The following is an 18978-nucleotide window of genomic DNA, read 5'->3' on the forward strand; positions in this document are numbered from 1 at the left end:
AGCTGGGGCTGAAATGGCTAAATCCACTAATTTGAAGGGGTGTTCACATAATTTTGGCCATGCATCGCAGTGCTAGAGGCGTCACAATAGACCGGATGTGATGCAGCCTGCATTCAAACCAGGGACTGCAGTGACACCTCTTGCACTGAGATGCAGTGCCTTAGACTGCTACGCCACCCGGGATCCCAGAATTTATAAATCTATTGGGCTCACAAGCAACGACTGAATCAATTATTGTGGTGAGATATGGTTAGGGACCTCAATGGATCTTAAAAGAAATCACTCTCATGCACGTATGGAGATCACAAATATCATGGATACATTAGAACTAGTGGATATATGGAGGCTGAAAAACCCTGACCTAGTGAGATATACAGTGGGGCAAAAAAGTATTTAGTCAGCCACCAATTGTGCAAGTTCTCCCACTTAAAAATACGAGGCCTGTCATTTTTCATCATAGGTACACTTCAACTATGACAGACAAAATGAGAAAAAATAATCCAGAAAATCACATTGTAGGATTTTTAATAAATGTATTTGCAAATTCCATTCTCATATCTTGCTCTTATTTCTCTTCCTGAGGGTCCCAGTGATCAAATGAAGTGCAGTTTTCTTTGATAAAATCCATTTTTATAGCCTAAATCGAAACATTTTGTGACCCGTTTGTGCCGTGAATTCCATCTATACATTTTTTTACGGAGCATTCGATGTAATTACACACGGTAAACCATCGTTTATCTAGTCATGGTTGGTTTCAGTGCATGCCTCTGGATGTCTGCAACACAGCCAAACCTCATTGTTTTTTTTGCCGGGAGTATTGACCGAAGTGAACTGATTTGAAGACAACGAGCAATGACTTCCTTGCGCACCTATCATTTTAGCGATGCTTCGTTGATGGACTGTATTTCTGCCCAATGATCTTCTTGAAATCTAGCGGTTATCTAGGGTAGATAACCAATGAGCTGAGGTAAACGCCAGAATGTAATGGTTTTGGGTTGGACCACCATTGTTTGTAATCACACGCGTAACGAACGCCATTCTCGCCTTGACGATCAGAGGAGTTGCTGCGAGGCTTGTTACGGGCAGCAGTATTTCAGAAAGTTGTATTTTCAAGGACTTCATTGAAGATATCATGGCGAATAAATCAGGAAAAGCGAAAGATTTGTTTGAGGAATCTGTTTCTGCAAGGACAGGACGTACTTCTGGACAGGTAAGTGCTATATATATATATATATATATAGTGCCTTGCGAAAGTATTCGGCCCCCTTGAACTTTGCGACCTTTTGCCACATTTCAGGCTTCAAAACATAAAGATATAAAACTATTTTTTTGTGAAGAATCAACAACAAGTGGGACACAATCATGAAGTGGAACGACATTTATTGGATATTTCAAACTTTTTTAACAAATCAAAAACTGAAAAATTGGGCGTGCAAAATTATTCAGCCCCTTTACTTTCAGTGCAGCAAACTCTCTCCAGAAGTTCAGTGAGGATCTCTGAATGATCCAATGTTGACCTAAATGACTAATGATGATAAATACAATCCACCTGTGTGTAATCAAGTCTCCGTATAAATGCCCATGCAGCGTTCAATGTAGAATTGTTCATCAATTTAGAAAATGCCAAGGAATGGGCATAAACTAAATTGAATGTCTGTATATCGAAAAGAGACTTTGGTTTGTAACCCTCAACTTGCCAAATTAAGCCCAGTTTCAAATTATCACTGAGAATAACTGCTTGAGACATGAGACATGAATCACGACGCACTATTCTATTATGTTTTTTTTACTATAAAAAAGGAGTCTTGACCATAGGAGTCCAGGAAGTGTTTTGTCTGCCAAATTAAAAAAGGGCCACACTGCTGAGTTTACTACCTTTTGGAAGATATTGATAGTTGATAAGATAGTTGATATTACGGTTTCAATAATTTAATCATAAAATGGCATACACAAACGTGTTTATTTTTCTTCACCCCTCCCAGAGTACTTGGGGGGGTACTCGAACAGTCAAAAGGTCAAATGCCTATCCCGATCAGACAGGAAATCTACAGAGATGATGAAATAATGAAGTCATGAAACAAATCTAATATAGACACGGAGGCATTTTGGTAAAGTAATGTGAATGAATTATGATTAATAAGTGGTCACTACCATCATGGGACTATTAATTGTTTTATTCTGCGTTACACTATTCAGCCCACATAAGAGCACATGTAACTTTTTAAATGTATCTTTTCTAACCAAAGTGTTAGAAAATATAGAACAGAAACCGAACCAATCTCAAAAAGCATTAACAGTAAAACTAAAGCAGAGGAAATGGCCATGTGTTTAACGTTGCCCATTTAGTACAGCCATTAAGTATTCTCTACAGTGTGACTGCTTGCGGTGGAAAGTTCTGGTGAAAGAACAGGCAGACTGTGTAGCCTGAGGTGTGTAGCAGCCTGGCAGGCTCCCTCCGAGGACCCTTTACTGTAGTGGAGCTCAGATGTCTGATATGACTGACTGGGTGCTGGGCATCTGTCCTACATCTCTGCAACTTCGTCAAATTGCCCAGGGTATCAGTGGTAAACTCAGATTGGTTCATTAAAGAAAGACACCATTACTGTATATCTGTTCAGAATTATAGTCAACCATTATATAGTTGCCTCTGGGTCTGAGGTTCATAAATACATACTTTAAAATATAATAGCATTGGGTGGGAACAGAAGACCTTGATTCATACAGTATTATTTTTTATAATTTAACCAAGCAAGTCAGTTAATGACAAATTCTTATTTACAATGACGGCCTACACCGGCCAAACCTAGACGACGCTGGGCCAATTGTGCGCCGCCCTATGGGACTCACCGCCGGTTGTGATACAACCTGGATTTGAACCAGGATGTCTGTAGCGACACCTCAAGCACTGAGATGCAGTGCCTTAGACTGCTGCGCCACTCGGGAGTACTGTAAATAGGTTACTTTAGTTTGCTGAGAGTGAAAGCGATCACGATGTTATAGTATCCCCTTATTTTCTGCTCGGGCGTAGTTCAATTAAATCTGAACTCACTGTGGAGCCTAACTACTGAGCTGGAAAACCCCCATCTCCAAGCCAAGCAAGACAGAGACCCCTCTTCATAGCTTTAACACTATTTTTTCCTCTTCCTCCCACAACCAACCACTATCACACTATACAGGAAGGAGTCCACTGTAAGCCACACTCAGGCCAATAAAAACCATAAGCTCAAGGCCCTGTGGGTGACTTTCACAAACAAATGTCAGGAATGAGAAGAGAATACAGGCCTTTGTACAGTCACCATGTTGAACTGAGGAGAATCAACCCCTAGGACACCGCGAAGCCAAGAGAGGTATCATCCCTGTGCCAAGAGAGCATTCTAATAGGTCTACACCTCCCTATGGACATTCATTCAAAACGACGAAGCGCTTTGGGAGGGCAAAGCCTGTGAGACCAACATGGTAGAAACACTATGTAAAATGTATCTTGTGTACTGATTTGCTTCATTTGGCCAGCTAGGGTGAATGCGTCAGTGTGGAGAGCAATTTACAGAACTCTTCACAGTAGAGGTCGACCGATTGTGATTTTAACGCCGATACAGATTATTGGAGGACCAAAAAAGCAGATTCCGATTAAAATCGGCCGATTTAAAAAAAAATGTATTTGTAATAATGACAATTACAACAATACTGAATGAACACTTATTTTAATCTAATACGTCAATAAAAATCTATTTAGCCTCAAATAAATAATGAAACATGTTCAATTTGGTTTAAATAATACAAAAACAAAATGTTAGAGAAGTGCAATATGTGCCATGTAAAAAAGCAAACGTTTAAGTTCCTTGCTCAGAACATGAGAACATATGAAATTTTGTGGTTCCTCTTAACATGAGACTTCAATATTCCAAGGTAAGAGGTTTTAGGTTGTAGTTCATATAGTATTTATAGGACTATTTCTCTATACCATTTGTATTTCATATACCTTTGACTATTGGATGTTCTTATTAGGCACTATAGTATTGCCAGTGTAACAGTATAGCTTCCGTCCCTCTCCTCGCCCCTACCTGGGCTCGAACCAGGAACACATCGACAACAGCCACACTCGAAGCAGCGTTACCCATCGCTCCACAAAAGCCACGGCCCTTGCAGAGGAAGGGGAATAACTACTCCAAGTCTCAGAGCGAGTGACGTTTGAAACGCTGTTAGCGCACACCCAGCTAACTAGCTAGCCATTTCACATCGGTTACACCAGCCATTAGGCTGATAGCGTTGTTTATGACTTCAAGCCTGTGCTTGCGAAGAGCTGCTGGCAAAACACACGAAAATGCTGTTTGAATGAATGCTTACGAGCCTGCTGCTGCCCACCATCGCTCAGTCAGACTGCTCATAGACTTGATTATAACATAATAACACACAGAAATACGAGCCGTTGGTCATTAATATGGTCGAATCCGGAAACTATCATTTCGAAAACAAAACGTTTATTATTTCAGTGAAATACGGAACCGTTCCGTATTTTATCTAACGGGTGGCATCCCCAAGTCTAAATATTCTTGTTACATTGCACAACCTTCAATCTGTCATAATTACGTAAAATTCTGGCAAATTAGTTCGCAATGAGCCAGGTTGCCCAAACTGTTGCATATACCCTGACTCTGCGTGCAATGAACGCAAGAGAAATGACACAATTTCACCTGGATTTTTTTAGCTAAATATGCAGGTTAACAAATATATACCTCTGTGTATTGATTTAAAAAGGCATTGTTTATGGTTAGGTACAGTCGTCCAACGATTGTGCTTTTTTCGCAAATGCGCTTTTGTTTAATCATCCCCCAGCGTTGCATCGATTATATGCAAAGCAGGACAAGCTAGAAAGTTGTGTAGTTATAACTAGTGATTATGATTGATTGTTTTTTTTATAAGATAAGTTTAATGCTAGCTAGCAACTTACCTTGGCTTCTACTGCATTCTCGTAACAGGCAGGCTCCTCGTGGAGTGCAATGAGAGGCAGGTGGTTAGAGCGTTGGACGAGCTAACTGTAAGGTTGCAAGATTGGAACCCCTGAGCTGACAAGGTTAACATCTGTCATTCTGCCCCTGACCAAGGCAGTTAACCCACCGTTCCTAGGCAGTCATTGAAAATAAGAATGTGTTCTTAACTGACTTGCCTAGTTATTTTATTTTGTTAAAGGGCAAAAATACCGATTTCCGATTGTTATGAAAACTTGAAATCGGCCCTAATTAAATCGGCCATTCCGATTAATCGGTCGACCTCTACTTCAGACACACAGGCAGGCCAAATTAAGCACATCAGTACTCCAGATACATTTTCCATACAGTGTTTCTACCATGTTGGTATTGAAAAGGGTTCACCTAGGGTTCACGATACGGGCTGTACCAAATGTTTGATATATTATAATAATCGATTATGCTTATGTTGTATTAATAGAAGGGGAGGGGTTATAAGACCCCACCCTCCTTACATTTATAGGGTCCTAGACTAGAGATTAACAATATATATTCATTATAGAGGTTTAGTATTGTTCCACATGTGTTTTCTAGGCTCTCTGCCTCTTAAGAAACTTTCTGAGAAATGTGTGAATGAAGACAGAACTCTGCAGTGGAGTGTAAGAGATTAGTCAAACATTCCACTATAAAATCAACTTGAACATTTACTGCTAAGCTTTTATATAGCTATATAAACAAGAGTTTGTGTTGAGTAGGCATGGTTTTGGTCTCAGGAGTAGAAGATGACGACGTAGGCAGTGACGTCACTAGGGCTGGACTACAGGTTTAATAAAATAACTTGGGACCTTTTACATTTTGCAGAACTTAACAGGAACATAGCGCATGTTTCTGAGTGTCAACTTGTCTGCAATTGCATTAAAGGTTTTAATGATTTAATTAAAAGATAGTCATAATGCTAGTTTCACCAATGATTGACAAGGAAACGAACCCCAACAGTATCAAAGGCTTAATATTATGGACCAATGATTCTAATTTCCTAAATTATATTTCATAGAATCATTCCTCATATTGGATTGGATTAATAATCATGACTATTCAACCACCCAAAACCATCCAGTGTAACCCTAGTCCTCACAGGCTGGCTTCTAGTCAGGGGGACAAAAATGAATAAAAGTCCTCATTAAAATGTGAGCGCTTCAAGCGCTGACATCTGATTAAGTGTAAGAGGGTACCAAAATGTCTGACAAGAGGCTCCAGTCGAATCTAAAATGATTAGGATACGCACTTCTGGCATAAAAGGTGCCTACCGAGTACTGACATGCTTTTCTGTTCACTGGTTTGGTCCAACACGATGGCTCAACCATATTGCTGGGGAGGCGAGACTGTCTTAAAGTTCAGGGGCAGAACCAGAGAGATAATTGAATAGCAGGTGGAGTGTGGCTAGATGCGGGCAGGTAGTCTACTCTACCCTTTAACCTGCTGTAGTTGTAAAAATAAATATTTAAAAAATAAAGTAAATAACTGAAACAGGATTCACTGGCCTGCTCACAGACCAAAGCATGTGGGTGTCTGTACTGTGACCACCTCACCTCTGACTCCTTTACAGGGGAAGTTGGTTGCAGTCATTCAACAAATTGTGTTTAGGGAGAAATGGATGTGTGGAGAGGGTGAGGATGTAACAGCAGCTGTAAGTTCAAATCAAAATCTAATTTTATTTGTCACATACACATGGTTAGCAGATGTTAATGCGAGTGTAGCGAAACGCTCGTGCTTCTAGTTCCGACCATGCAGTAATATCTAACCTAACAATTTCACAACAACCAGAGAGTCACCCAGCTACAGTCTCCTCTCTCATCAGTCAGTGAGAGAGGAAGGGCAGCCACCCTGGGGATCCAGCCTCTCTAGCCTGGCCCCCAGGGGCTAATTATGAAGCTGGGCCATCTGCTCCTTTGAAATGGAGCCCTATGATGTTGGCTGTAAGGTGAGTGTTAATGATTACACACAGGAGACTAAACCTCAGCTCACAGCACAGGGGTAATGTGAACTAAGTTAGTTGCTTCTGTTCTCACCAGCCTGGTAGATGACTGGACACTGACTTGAGCCTCCCTGTCCCCTGTAGCAACATCATCCATTAAGACTACAGGGGTTATTGGGTTTGAAGGTCTTTTCAGCAATACTCCAATCCCACTATAGTAGCTCAGCACCAGCAAACACACTCACCTACCTTTCAGATAAGAACCATAGCATTGGGTTAAATAACATTGCACAATTCAGGCACATGCATAACTGTAAATAACTGTGATGGTCTCATTTATTCCTGATAAAAACAGGACATCATGTCAGTTTAGGAAACAACTACAGGGCTGTACTTTATATTTAATGGGGTTAAGGTACATTTGGGATCTACTGGCTTTCACAACTGAACAGCACCCACCCCCATTAGAGTAGCTCTTGGTTGCTCTCTGGTCACGCCATGTAAAACCGATTGAGCCCCAGCATGTTCTCCAATAGGCTAATAGCCAATTGACTGGAAAACCTCTGTAATGCAGCTCACAAATAAATGTCTGAGAGGCTTACTGCTCTGCTGATCCTGACAGAGGCACAGCGATTTCCCCCTGATAAACCTTCTAGCCTTTACTGCTACTATAGTACTAGCTACCACACCCAAAAACCATCTTCATCCAGGTACTGCAGAGTTTGTACTTTTCCAAATCATTGCTAAGAATAATGAGAATGACTGCAGGTTGTACTCGTCAGTTTGTATTGTTGTATTGGTGCTATCTAGGTACCAAGCTAAAGCTAACTACCCCAGAAGTTGCGGTCGAACAAAATGCTTTATTACCAACGCGGTATTGTAAACACATCGTTCGTGGCCGGTGTTTGCAGACTGTTCTGTACAGCTTTGACAATGCTACTGTATCTTTTGTGACACGCAAAGACAAACAGTGTTCTATAGTATGTATGTCGTGAAGCTAATAGCAGTGACATCATTACTGTGTAACTCCGGTAGTGCAACATCTGAAAAATACCGCACCTGGTAGTGTGTACCAGTGCTCAACAAGTCGGCAAAAGCCAACATCACCCATGACAGAGAAAGGTTGGTTGTCAAGAGCAATGAATTCCATCATCTTGGCTTTTAACGGATTTCGCCCGAGTGGTCTCGCTGAAATTATTACTCTTTCAAATGACTGCTCAATTCACACAGCAGATATTGTTGGCTAGTTTAGGACTACTGTGTTGCACTTAGAGCACAAACTGTTACGTGGAATCATTAAATCATGTGCCTATGTTATATACAGTGCCTTGCGAAAGTATTCGGCCCCCTTGAACTTTGCGACCTTTTGCCACATTTCAGGCTTCAAAACATAAAGATATAAAACTGTATTTTTTTGTGAAGAATCAACAACAAGTGGGACACAATCATGAAGTGGAACGACATTTATTGGATATTTCAAACTTTTTTAACAAATCAAAAACGGAAAAATTGGGCGTGCAAAATTATTCAGCCCCCTTAAGTTAATACTTTGTAGCGCCACCTTTTGCTGCGATTACAGCTGTAAGTCGCTTGGGGTATGTCTCTATCAGTTTTGCACATCGAGAGACTGAAATTTTTTCCCATTCCTCCTTGCAAAACAGCTCGAGCTCAGTGAGGTTGGATGGAGAGCATTTGTGAACAGCAGTTTTCAGTTCTTTCCACAGATTCTCAATTGGATTCAGGTCTGGACTTTGACTTGGCCATTCTAACACCTGGATATGTTTATTTTTGAACCATTCCATTGTAGATTTTGCTTTATGTTTTGGATCATTGTCTTGTTGGAAGACAAATCTCCGTCCCCAGTCTCAGGTCTTTTGCAGACTCCATCAGGTTTTCTTCCAGAATGGTCCTGTATTTGGCTCCATCCATCTTCCCATCAATTTTAACCATCTTCCCTGTCCCTGCTGAAGAAAAGCAGGCCCAAACCATGATGCTGCCACCACTGTGTTTGACAGTGGGGATGATGTGTTCAGGGTGATGAGCTGTGTTGCTTTTACGCCAAACATAACATTTTGCATTGATGCCAAAAAGTTCAATTTTGGTTTCATCTGACCAGAGCACCTTCTTCCACATGTTTGGTGTGTCTCCCAGGTGGCTTGTGGCAAACTTTAAACGGCACTTTTTATGGATATCTTTAAGAAATGGCTTTCTTGCCACTCTTCCATAAAGGCCAGATTTGTGCAATATACGACTGATTGTTGTCCCATGGACAGAGTCTCCCACCTCAGCTGTAGATCTCTGCAGTTCATCCAGAGTGATCATGGGCCTCTTGGCTGCATCTCTGATCAGTCTTCTCCTTGTATGAGCTGAAAGTTTAGAGGGACGGCCAGGTCTTGGTAGATTTGCAGTGGTCTGATACTCCTTCCATTTCAATATTATCGCTTGCACAGTGCTCCTTGGGATGTTTAAAGCTTGGGAAATCTTTTTGTATCCAAATCCGGCTTTAAACTTCTTCACAACAGTATCTCGGACCTGCCTGGTGTGTTCCTTGTTCTTCATGATGCTCTCTTCGCTTTTAACGGACCTCTGAGATCATCACAGCGCAGGTGCATTTATACGGAGACTTGATTACACAGGTGGATTGTATTTATCATCATTAGCCATTTAGGTCAACATTGGATCATTCAGAGATCCTCACTGAACATCTGGAGAGAGTTTGCTGCACTGAAAGTAAAGGGGCTGAATAATTTTGCACGCCCAATTTTTCAGTTTTTGATTTGTTAAAAAAGTTTGAAATATCCAATAAATGTCGTTCCACTTCATGATTGTGTCCCACTTGTTGTTGATTCTTCACAAAAAAATACAGTTTTATATCTTTATGTTTGAAGCCTGAAATGTGGCAAAAGGTCACAAAGTTCAAGGGGGCCGAATACTTTCGCAAGGCACTGTATGTGTCTAAAGTAAGCAAAGAGAATCCTTAACCTGTTTGAACCGACCCGGCTATAACTCTGTGGAGATAAAATAAGACAGCGAGAGCGAGAGTTTTCCATATCTGGGGGGGGACTGGAACTGTCAAGTGGTAATATACTGTGGTGAGACTTCAGGAGATAATCCAGATATAGTGTGTAATGTATGTGCGCTAGTGGGTTGGAATGGACTTTAGAAGCAGCTTTGTCCTTGTCGGAGAGCAGGAGGGGCATTCAAGACGCTATGACAAAATGTGAGGTATTTAAACCAATGTACATGGTATTATGACTAGTGCTCTCAAGAATAAACGCTATTGGCCAATTTCGGTTGACTGGTCTTTGTCCATTTTATGCAAATAAGGATCTTACAAATTCTTAGAAACGGACAGAGTATTTTAAATTGGTTAATGAACACAATAACTAAATTCATCTAACACTTACCCAGTTCTGGAGACCACTCCTTGTTCATGTCAAGGTTGCTAGGCAGGTAGATGTTTCCAGGTGCTTACAAACGCAGTGGGAATTAGTGAGTAAGGCACTGTGGTTATACTGTTCCAGCTATCAGACGTGGGATCATAACAGTCTAGAGTCTTGCAGCGCTGCGTCCCAAAGTAGCCCCCCACCACATACAGTTTGTTCCCAGAGGCCACCGCATGGCAGCTCATTCTTTTAGAAGTCATGTCCCCAACACGAGACCACTGGTTGGTCTCACAGTCAAAGCGGTAGGCGGAGGCGGCGGTGAACTCAGTGTCTCCGCCCATTATGAAGATCTGGCTGCCCAGAACAGCAGCGGCTGTGTATCTCCACGGTTGCGGACATTCTGCTGCGATGGCCCAGCGGTTCTCTAGAGGGTCGTAGCACTGCACCTTTGAGGCCTTGTCTCTGTGTATGGTGGTACCACCAAACACAAACAGCTTTAGCTTGGCGCTGACCACAGCTGCATTGCTAACACCATCTCTGAGCGGCGCCATCATGGTCCATTTGTTGGTGAGTGGGTCATACCGCTCTACCTGTTTGAGGGAGACTGAGGGGGAGGCTGGGAAGATGCCTGCTATGGCAGTGTGGCCACCCACCACATACAGCCAGTTCTCCAGTTCAGCTGAACCATGGCCAAACCGTGCTATCAACATGGGAGCTCCTTTAGACCACTCCTCGTGGACCGTGTCATAGATCCAAACATCCTTGGATACCCCGTTCTCAGAACCCCTCCCCCCAGTCACGTAGACCTTACAGCCAATTGCACAGGCGCTGAACTCTTTCCTGGGACTGGGCAAGACCGACTTGGGAATGATCTCCTTGGCTTTGTGGTCCACCTGGTAGATCTTATCACACATGAAGGTCTGTCCTCCCAAGATGAGCAACGTGTGGCCTGCCTTGCGGGGCCGGGCACATGGGCTGGTGACCACCCCATCGTTTTGCAGGATCTTCTTCTTGCACTGCATGGCCTCCTCCACTATCTGCCGGCTCCTCTTGTCTGACATCACCAGCTCCTCGCAGGCCACCGCCTCAATCAGACACTCAGAGGGCAGCAGGGCCAGGCGGATTCCACCCAGCAGCTCAGGGAGGTCGTCTCTGCGGCCGTCCAGGTCGTAGCGCACCCAGCGCATCACAGCATTGAACACGATATGCTCGTCTTCGATCTCCAGCTCGTCGCTGAGGATCAGGTTCAGCAGCTTGTCTTTGTTGAGGCCGTAGAAGTCCTCTGTGTCCCGCAACGCCTCAAAGTGCACCAGGCACATCCTCCAGGAGAGCTCATACAGCTGTTTGCATTGGTGGGCATCAGACAGTAGCATCATACCCAGGCAGTTGGACAAGTGCAGGTTCTTCTCCAGGAATTCCGCAGCAGCGTCTCTGATGTCGTGGAACTGCAGCATGTCTCCCGCCTCCAGCAACGACTCTGCGTTCTCCTCGTTGATGATGACACGTGACGAGTAGGCAAAGTCCAGCAGCAGCTCCAACACCTCTGGATGCACGCTGTCTCTGAAGTTCACCTCGTTGTCCAGGCTCTCACGGAGCCCGCCGCTGAACATAGCCTCAAAGTAGCGGCTGCATGCAGCCAGTACCGCCCGATGGCACGGGAAGGAGCGGTCCCCCGCCCACAGCGTCACGTCAGTGAACATGCACTGCTTGCGGAGGGTGTTGAGGTGAGTGAGCACGCTGTCTGGATGCGAGGGCTTATGGAACAGTGAGATGTTCATGGAGCCCGTGCTGGTCCGGGACTTACGGTTTTCATGGACGCTGACTGACATGGTTTCAGAGACCTCCAGGGAGTCGTTTGTCCTAATTTCTCCAACTATTGAAAAACAAAAACAGAAAATGAGATGCAAAACAAAACTGGTGGATATTTTACCCAACATACAATTTACTTCTAAAGTTGAGCTTCTAAAGTTGAGCTTTATTGTTAAATCAAATAAACTTAACAGATTCTTTACATCTACTTATTGGCCCAAAGTTAAGGGCAGACTTAAAATATAATTTGAAACAAAAGTATTATTTATCCAACTGATCATAGACAACCAAATTGGGGAAATGTATTCAATTACTAGGCAACATCTAGATCATGTGATAACGTGCTGCTTATTTGAATGCCATTCCTACATTGGAATAATGCCTATTACAACACCTCTAAGCCTAATTGCAGAAAATGGATCATCCTAAAGTGGATATGCCTATTGAATCAAACAAGTTAGGCCTATGATTTTGGTTAGGCTATTTAAATAAATGAGTGCATTTAAAAAAAAAAAAAATCAAAGTCACTCATGAAAATGAACCGTGCTTTGTAGGTACAACATTATGATATCACTTGATGTCTGAAATTATTCAGCAGTCTCAGCATTTTTTATTAATGGAGCTCACACACACACAACAGAGAAGGCCCACAGAGTAATGTGGCCAGAATGCGACCCTCAGCTAAATTGCACATTCAAGCCACTTAATGAATCTCCTGAGTAAAGCATAGCCTAATTGTTAAGCGTTTGTGGGAAAGCCTTTCAAAATCAACCTTTCAAAGTAACCAAATCCTATTTATTAAATTGTAGTAGATACAGTTCCTAGCCTATGTAATGTCTTATCGATGGCCTACATGCATATTAAATCATAAAGCAGACTCCCTGGCACGTTTCATAGCATATCAGCAGTTGAGCAGGCTTATTAATAATGGTCAGTCAACAGCGGGCATCCCTTTTTAAAACGGTCTCTCCCACTTGTCAAAGTCCACAAAACACTAACAGTAATTCATATAAACCAATTCAGAGCTTTCAAACCATTATATACCACAGAGCATTCGATTAGTGAAGTCATTCCAATCTCAGACAAGCAGACATTGCGCTCAATATTCATTAGAATGCTTTTCTTTTTCAACAGAGGGGAAATATTGTGGGGTACACACTGCTGCTCAATCACTGTTAGTACTTCTACCACATAGCAACACTCCAATCCCAAAAGGATCAAGTCTTCTTTTAACTACATGGCATGGAAACAGACGAGAGTATATAAAAGCCCTGTTTCAGCAACTTAATTTTATAGTAGCAGCCCAAGTATGTGTGTGTTGACACGCAGTTTGGGGTCCATAGCAGACAGGTTTGGGTTCAGTTGTGGAAGGTTGGAGGGCACAGGCAGGCATACACACATCAGCAGGGCATTTAAAAATGTAAATGTCAGGTTGACAGGGAACACAATGCAGCAGGTGAGTCACAAAAAAGATGGGGCACACAGCAAACCATGAAATTTAGTAAATGCAAAGCAGTGCGATTGTCCTGTACCAATTACAACAGCAAACCGCTGATCCAGGCACAGACTGAAGAGGGTTGGGGGGGGGGGGGGCAGCATCAGATCCCAAAAAATGCTCCCCCTAGAGGACGGTCTGATAGAAATTAGGGCTGGGTGATATTTCATGTAGTCAGGAAACATTTTATGCAGCTTGTGAGCTGGTACATTACTTAGGCCAGGGAACCACAAAATGGCCAAAGGAGTTCTGATGGTGGTTTATGTTACTCAAATAAAATAAAACGTTTATTGGTCAGGCTAACAGTTTTGATGTTATCACAGGTGCAGCAAAACGCTTGGGTTTCTAGGTCCTATAGTGCCATAATGAAGCAATACAATAAACAAAATTTCAACTTTAAAAATTAAGACATATCAGAACGAGCAATATCAGAGTCTGCAATATAAATATGTGAATGGTGTGTGTGTGTGTATAGACAGTATGACTAGAAAAGGTGTTTACAGCAGTAGTCATATAGGATGAGCAATGACTAGAATACAGTAAATAAATAAAGTGGGTAAAACAGTACGTAAACATTTAAGTGAGCAGTGTTGACTATGTACATAGGACAGCAGTCCAAGGTGCAGGATAGAGTACCGAGTGGTAGCCGGTTAGTGACAGTGTCTAAGGTTCAGGCCAAGGTACTGGACAGAGGCCAGCTAATGATGACTGTTTAGCAGTTCAATGGTCTGGAGATAGAACCTGTTAATCAGCTATTACTGCCAGTAATAACTGCCAGTCATGCCCAGCATGATCAGGACGATGCTGAATCATTCTCTGTGAGACTAAATACCAAACTTCCAGGACATTCACACATGAATGGGGCCTCTTAATTAGATTGCCAATAGGAAACTTAGAAAGAAAAGGTCCCTATTTTCCCATCTTGTTTCTTCCCTCTGTAAACATCTCAGCCCTTCTGACTAAAAGCCTTTCCAGGATCTTTTCACATGGTGTTTGTATTCCAGTGCTACTCCCTTTTATTATTAGACACAGGGAGGATGGAGGAGAACCGAGGGTTCAGGAGTCTGAAGCAGGGAACTTCTCTGCATTTGTGATGCTGAATGGATCACCAGCTGGTTTGCAGTCCTAATAACCAAGAGCTTCTGTCAATCCATAGGGACTCTACATGGCCCATTGGGAAATGGCTGGTGTCTGTGCAACTGAGGGCATGTGGGTTCAAACCCTCACGCTACTTTGACAAGCCAGTGAGTGAGTCTAATGAAAAAGTGTTTGAAAGAACAGCTCCAGGGAGTCAGGGACATTCAAGCCAGGAGCATTCAAAGATGAAAATTCTTCTCTTAGTAGAAGAGTTAATCCTTTATGGCTGAGAAACAATTGTTTTGGAGGCCACTTTGCCATCCTGTTCCAGATGGACCAGAGAGAAAAGCCAAAGAGTTACATTTTGGACTGAATCTGCCATCTAAAGTGGGATGAATTTATTAATGTGTCTGGTCTGGTGTGACTTGGAAAATGAAGATTTTAACTGTAAAAGTCGTCATTGTAAATGTACTTATTTTCCACAACTAAGTCTAATAAAGCTATTTTGTTTTACTGCCTAACTTTAAAATAGTTTTAGTCACCAAGGTCCCAGTTTACTCCTAGCCTATTATGCTATAGCCCTGGAATTATGCATTTTGCTTTCAACGTCTCAGTAGGGTGCCAAATAACATTTATTTTTTCAAACTTATTTATGAATGGAAATCAACCCTGTTTAGTGTGTTATGATTATTATTAAACAGAGACATCAAAATACACCCCTATGTGCCAGCCAGCAAGATATAACTACACTGATAAATCATATTGAAATCCTGGGTGGTGGGCGGCTGGCTACTTTCAAACAAATAACTTAAATAATTATCACGTTAACGAAGTATCACCTAGGCTACAACAGCTGTTGAGTGAATCAATTTAAATTTTAAAACTCCTATAAAAGTACAAAAAAAGTTGATTTCAAGACATCAAAAGGTGGCGTGGTTAAATAGCTTCGATTTCCTTCAGACAATTGAACACAAGCCACATGTGGAATCATGTCATGACATCAAAGCTGGCATTCCAATAACCGTTGCATTGTAGGCTAGCTAATGAAGTCCGATTATGACGATAGCGAAATTAATTGAAACGCTCACATTGTTAAGGCAAGCTAACCTGACAGTCTTAGCCCCCTAAAATATCTTCAGAATGATCTGGTCAGGCCTTGCACGTTAAAGCTAGCTAGCTAATTATCGATGGTTTCGCCAAAGGTCTAGCTAACCAGTTAGCAAACTAGCTAACTCGTTAACGTTACATTGTTTTTTTTTGTCTATTTCTAGAGTACCACCAATTGGTATCAAATAAACCTGTTTAACCCTATGTTCTGTCAAGCTAAGTAGCTAGTTATATATGAAAATAAGTTTAACAGCTAATTTACCTAGCCAGCCAGCTAACAAACTAGCAAACAAACTTTAGCTGAAGTAACGACGTCCACCTAGTTACTCCTTCTGTCAAGACTTCAGATGACAAGCTAGACAACATCCAGATAAACACTTGCAAAGTAGCCTAATAACAATTGACTGCATACTCACATACATGTGGTTGTTAAACGGGAATCCAAGAAGTGTATAGTTTCTGGTTGATTGATTAAACCATTTTTTTACTCTAAGTAGTTGAGGTCCTTTCACGCCACTTTGTCTGCAACTGGGTTCGGTCTGAGGTGGGAAATCAAGAAACAATGCATATCCAGTGGTATGTTTCTTTACCCAATTCCGGCAACCTATTTAATGCAATTCAGCACAACAACCAATAAAAGTAGATCTTTGGGTGCGATTTTGACAACTAATAGACCAATCGGATTAAACGACAGAATGGGGTCCGCCCTCTTCCTCTTGGTGGTAACAGCAAAACAATAGCATGCCCACTGACAATTAATGAATTACAGTACATAGATAATTTGTAAGGGAAAGTGGATATCTAGTCAGTTGCACAATGAATGTGTCTAATGCATTTAACCCAATCCCTCTTGCCTCAACCTCTTTCAAGTCTCCCCACAAAGATGAGGGCACTCCCTCTCTCCCTAGCAATGATATTACTCTAAAGACAAGTCTTGTAAAATTTTCCAGAAAAACTCAACAACGAAAATGAACATGAAGTTCAACCATTGAACAAGGAAAAATACATGTTACTCATTCGGTTCATGTTTTGCACTACATTGACTTAAAAAAAACTTGGTTTGGTTTCATGTCTATAATTTTGCCTTTGTCTAGTGTAGAGTTCCCTCTAGTGGAAGTAGGCCTACAACTGTACACCACTGCAGATACTGTGGCATATAGCCTAGAGTAAATACAACTTCTCTGTTCACAGAAAAGCCATCTCCAAGGGAATGAATAAGGCACTTCAGAAGGAGGTAAGCAAGCAAGGTGCATTATGCAGTCCAATACTCCAATATAGAGTATAGAACTGCAATGATACCCCTTCAATGCAAAGAAACATCTCTAATACTGGTACTTGCTAATTAGGGACACTTGAGATCAAGTAGTCAATGTAAGCTGTTGTTTTGAAGGTACATTTTTTTCAACGCAAACAAACGTTGTATAAAATATGTTTAATTTTGACCTTTGAAACAAGGTCAGATCTTCAATGTTATTTCCACTATCAGAATAAAAGAGAATAAGATGAGCAGCACCTCCTACTGGATAGTTAATCTATCTACAGCTATCCATTATGGTGTCCCATCCAGGGTTTTAACTAAGGCCAGCTCTGCTTAGCTTTGATATTTGTCACTTATGTGCTATCGTGAGAATGATTACTGAGAGATCCCTTAATAAATAGATTCACTGCTATCGAAGTCATTTCAAAGGGTAGGTTTAACAGAGCAAATGAAATGTAACTTTACTTTATAAGTCATATAACATTAATTATAAACTGGATTGTTTGAGCTCTGAATGCTGATTGGCTGAAAACTGTGTTATAGGGGACCGTATACCACGAGTATAACAAAACACTTATTTTACATTGGTAACCACTTTATAAAAGCAATAAGGCACCTCGGGAGTTTGTGGTATATGGCCACTATACCATGGCTAAGGTCTGTTTCCAGGCACTCTGAGTTGTGCATAAGAACAGCCCTTAGCCGTGGTAAATTGGCCATATACCCCCCCTTGTGCCTTATAGTTTAATGAGACAAGGTCTATATATATTTTGCGAAGTCATTAACAGCTATTGTTTCAATTAAATCCAAACTTCAACTAAAAATATACAATACATATAGGCCTAGGGTTTCAAGATTTGGTTGATTTGAAATGTAATATTTACGTTAATAATGAATATGTTGGATTTATGTCGCCATCTCAACCAAAAATCTAAGTTAAAGAATAGGATTAACTTTATTTAAAGTGCCTTTGAAGTTTGATTTTATTTGGTTCCATCCTTTAACTTATATTTTTGGTTGAGATAAAGATGTGAATCCAACATATCAGTAATTAATTTGTAAACAAACTGGATATTGAATTGTGTTTGGTTGTCAGTTCAACCAAATGTCAACATTTGAAGGAGATGTATCTAGTGTGTTTGGAAAGTATTCAGACCTCTTGACTTTTTGCACATTTTGTTTCATTAGTCCTTTTCCCCTCATCAATCTACACACAATATACCATAAGTATTAAGCAAAAACAGGTTTAGAAATCTTTGCAAATTTACAAAAAAAAAAAAACTGAAATATCACATTTACATTAGTATTCAGACCCTTTACTCAATACTTTGTTGAAGCACCTTTGGCAGTGATTACAGCCTCAAGTCTTCTTGAGTATGACGCTACAAGCTTGGTACACCTGTATTTGGGGAGTTTCTCACATTCTTCTCTGCAGATCCCCTCAAGCTCTGTCAGGTTGGATGGGGAGCGTCGCTGCACAGCTATTCTCAGGTCTCTCCAGAGATGTTCGATCAGGTTCAAGTCCAGGCTCTGGCTTGGCCACTCAAGAACATTCAGAAACTTGTGCTAAAGCCACTCCTGCATTGTTTTGGCTGTGTGCTTAGGGTCGTTGTCCTGTTGGAAGGTGAACATTCACCACAGTTTGAGGTCCTGAGCGCTCTGCAGCAGGTTTTCATCAATGATCTCTCTGTACTTTGCTCTGTTCATCTTTGTCTCGATCATGACTAGTCTCCCAATCCCTGTCGCTGAAAAACATCCCCACAGCATGATGCTGCCACCACCATGCTTCACCGTAGTGATGGTGCCAGGTCTCCTCCAGATGTGACAGTTGGCATTCAGGCCAAAGAGTTCAATCTTGGTTTCATCAGATCAGAGAATCTTGTTTCTCATGGTCTGAGAGTCTTTAG

At 41.6% G+C, this 18978-nt stretch overlaps 1 protein-coding gene across 4 annotated transcripts in view; it reads right to left on the reverse strand.

The window, feature by feature from the left end:
* LOC110510264 (kelch-like protein 25) overlaps positions 1-16677 on the reverse strand; it is a 41024-nt gene extending 24347 nt beyond the window's left edge. For 2 of the 4 annotated variants that reach the window (XR_002471547.2, XM_021591764.2), the window contains exons 1-2: positions 16230-16675; positions 10347-12198 (exon numbers count right to left, since the gene is read on the reverse strand). Coding sequence is in view for 1 of the 4 variants with exons in the window: in XM_021591764.2 (XP_021447439.1) it covers positions 10385-12154 (1770 nt within the window). In the remaining 3 variants the exon portion in view is untranslated. Of the gene's footprint in view, positions 1-10346; positions 12199-16229 lie in introns of all 4 variants that reach the window. The other 2 variants (XR_002471552.2, XR_002471574.2) reach the window with 2 other exon arrangements.
* Between the last annotated feature and the right edge of the window lie 2301 nt (positions 16678-18978).

This window comes from Oncorhynchus mykiss, chromosome 1 (assembly GCF_013265735.2).
Source record: "Oncorhynchus mykiss isolate Arlee chromosome 1, USDA_OmykA_1.1, whole genome shotgun sequence".
NCBI classification, from domain to species: Eukaryota; Metazoa; Chordata; class Actinopteri; order Salmoniformes; family Salmonidae; genus Oncorhynchus; species Oncorhynchus mykiss.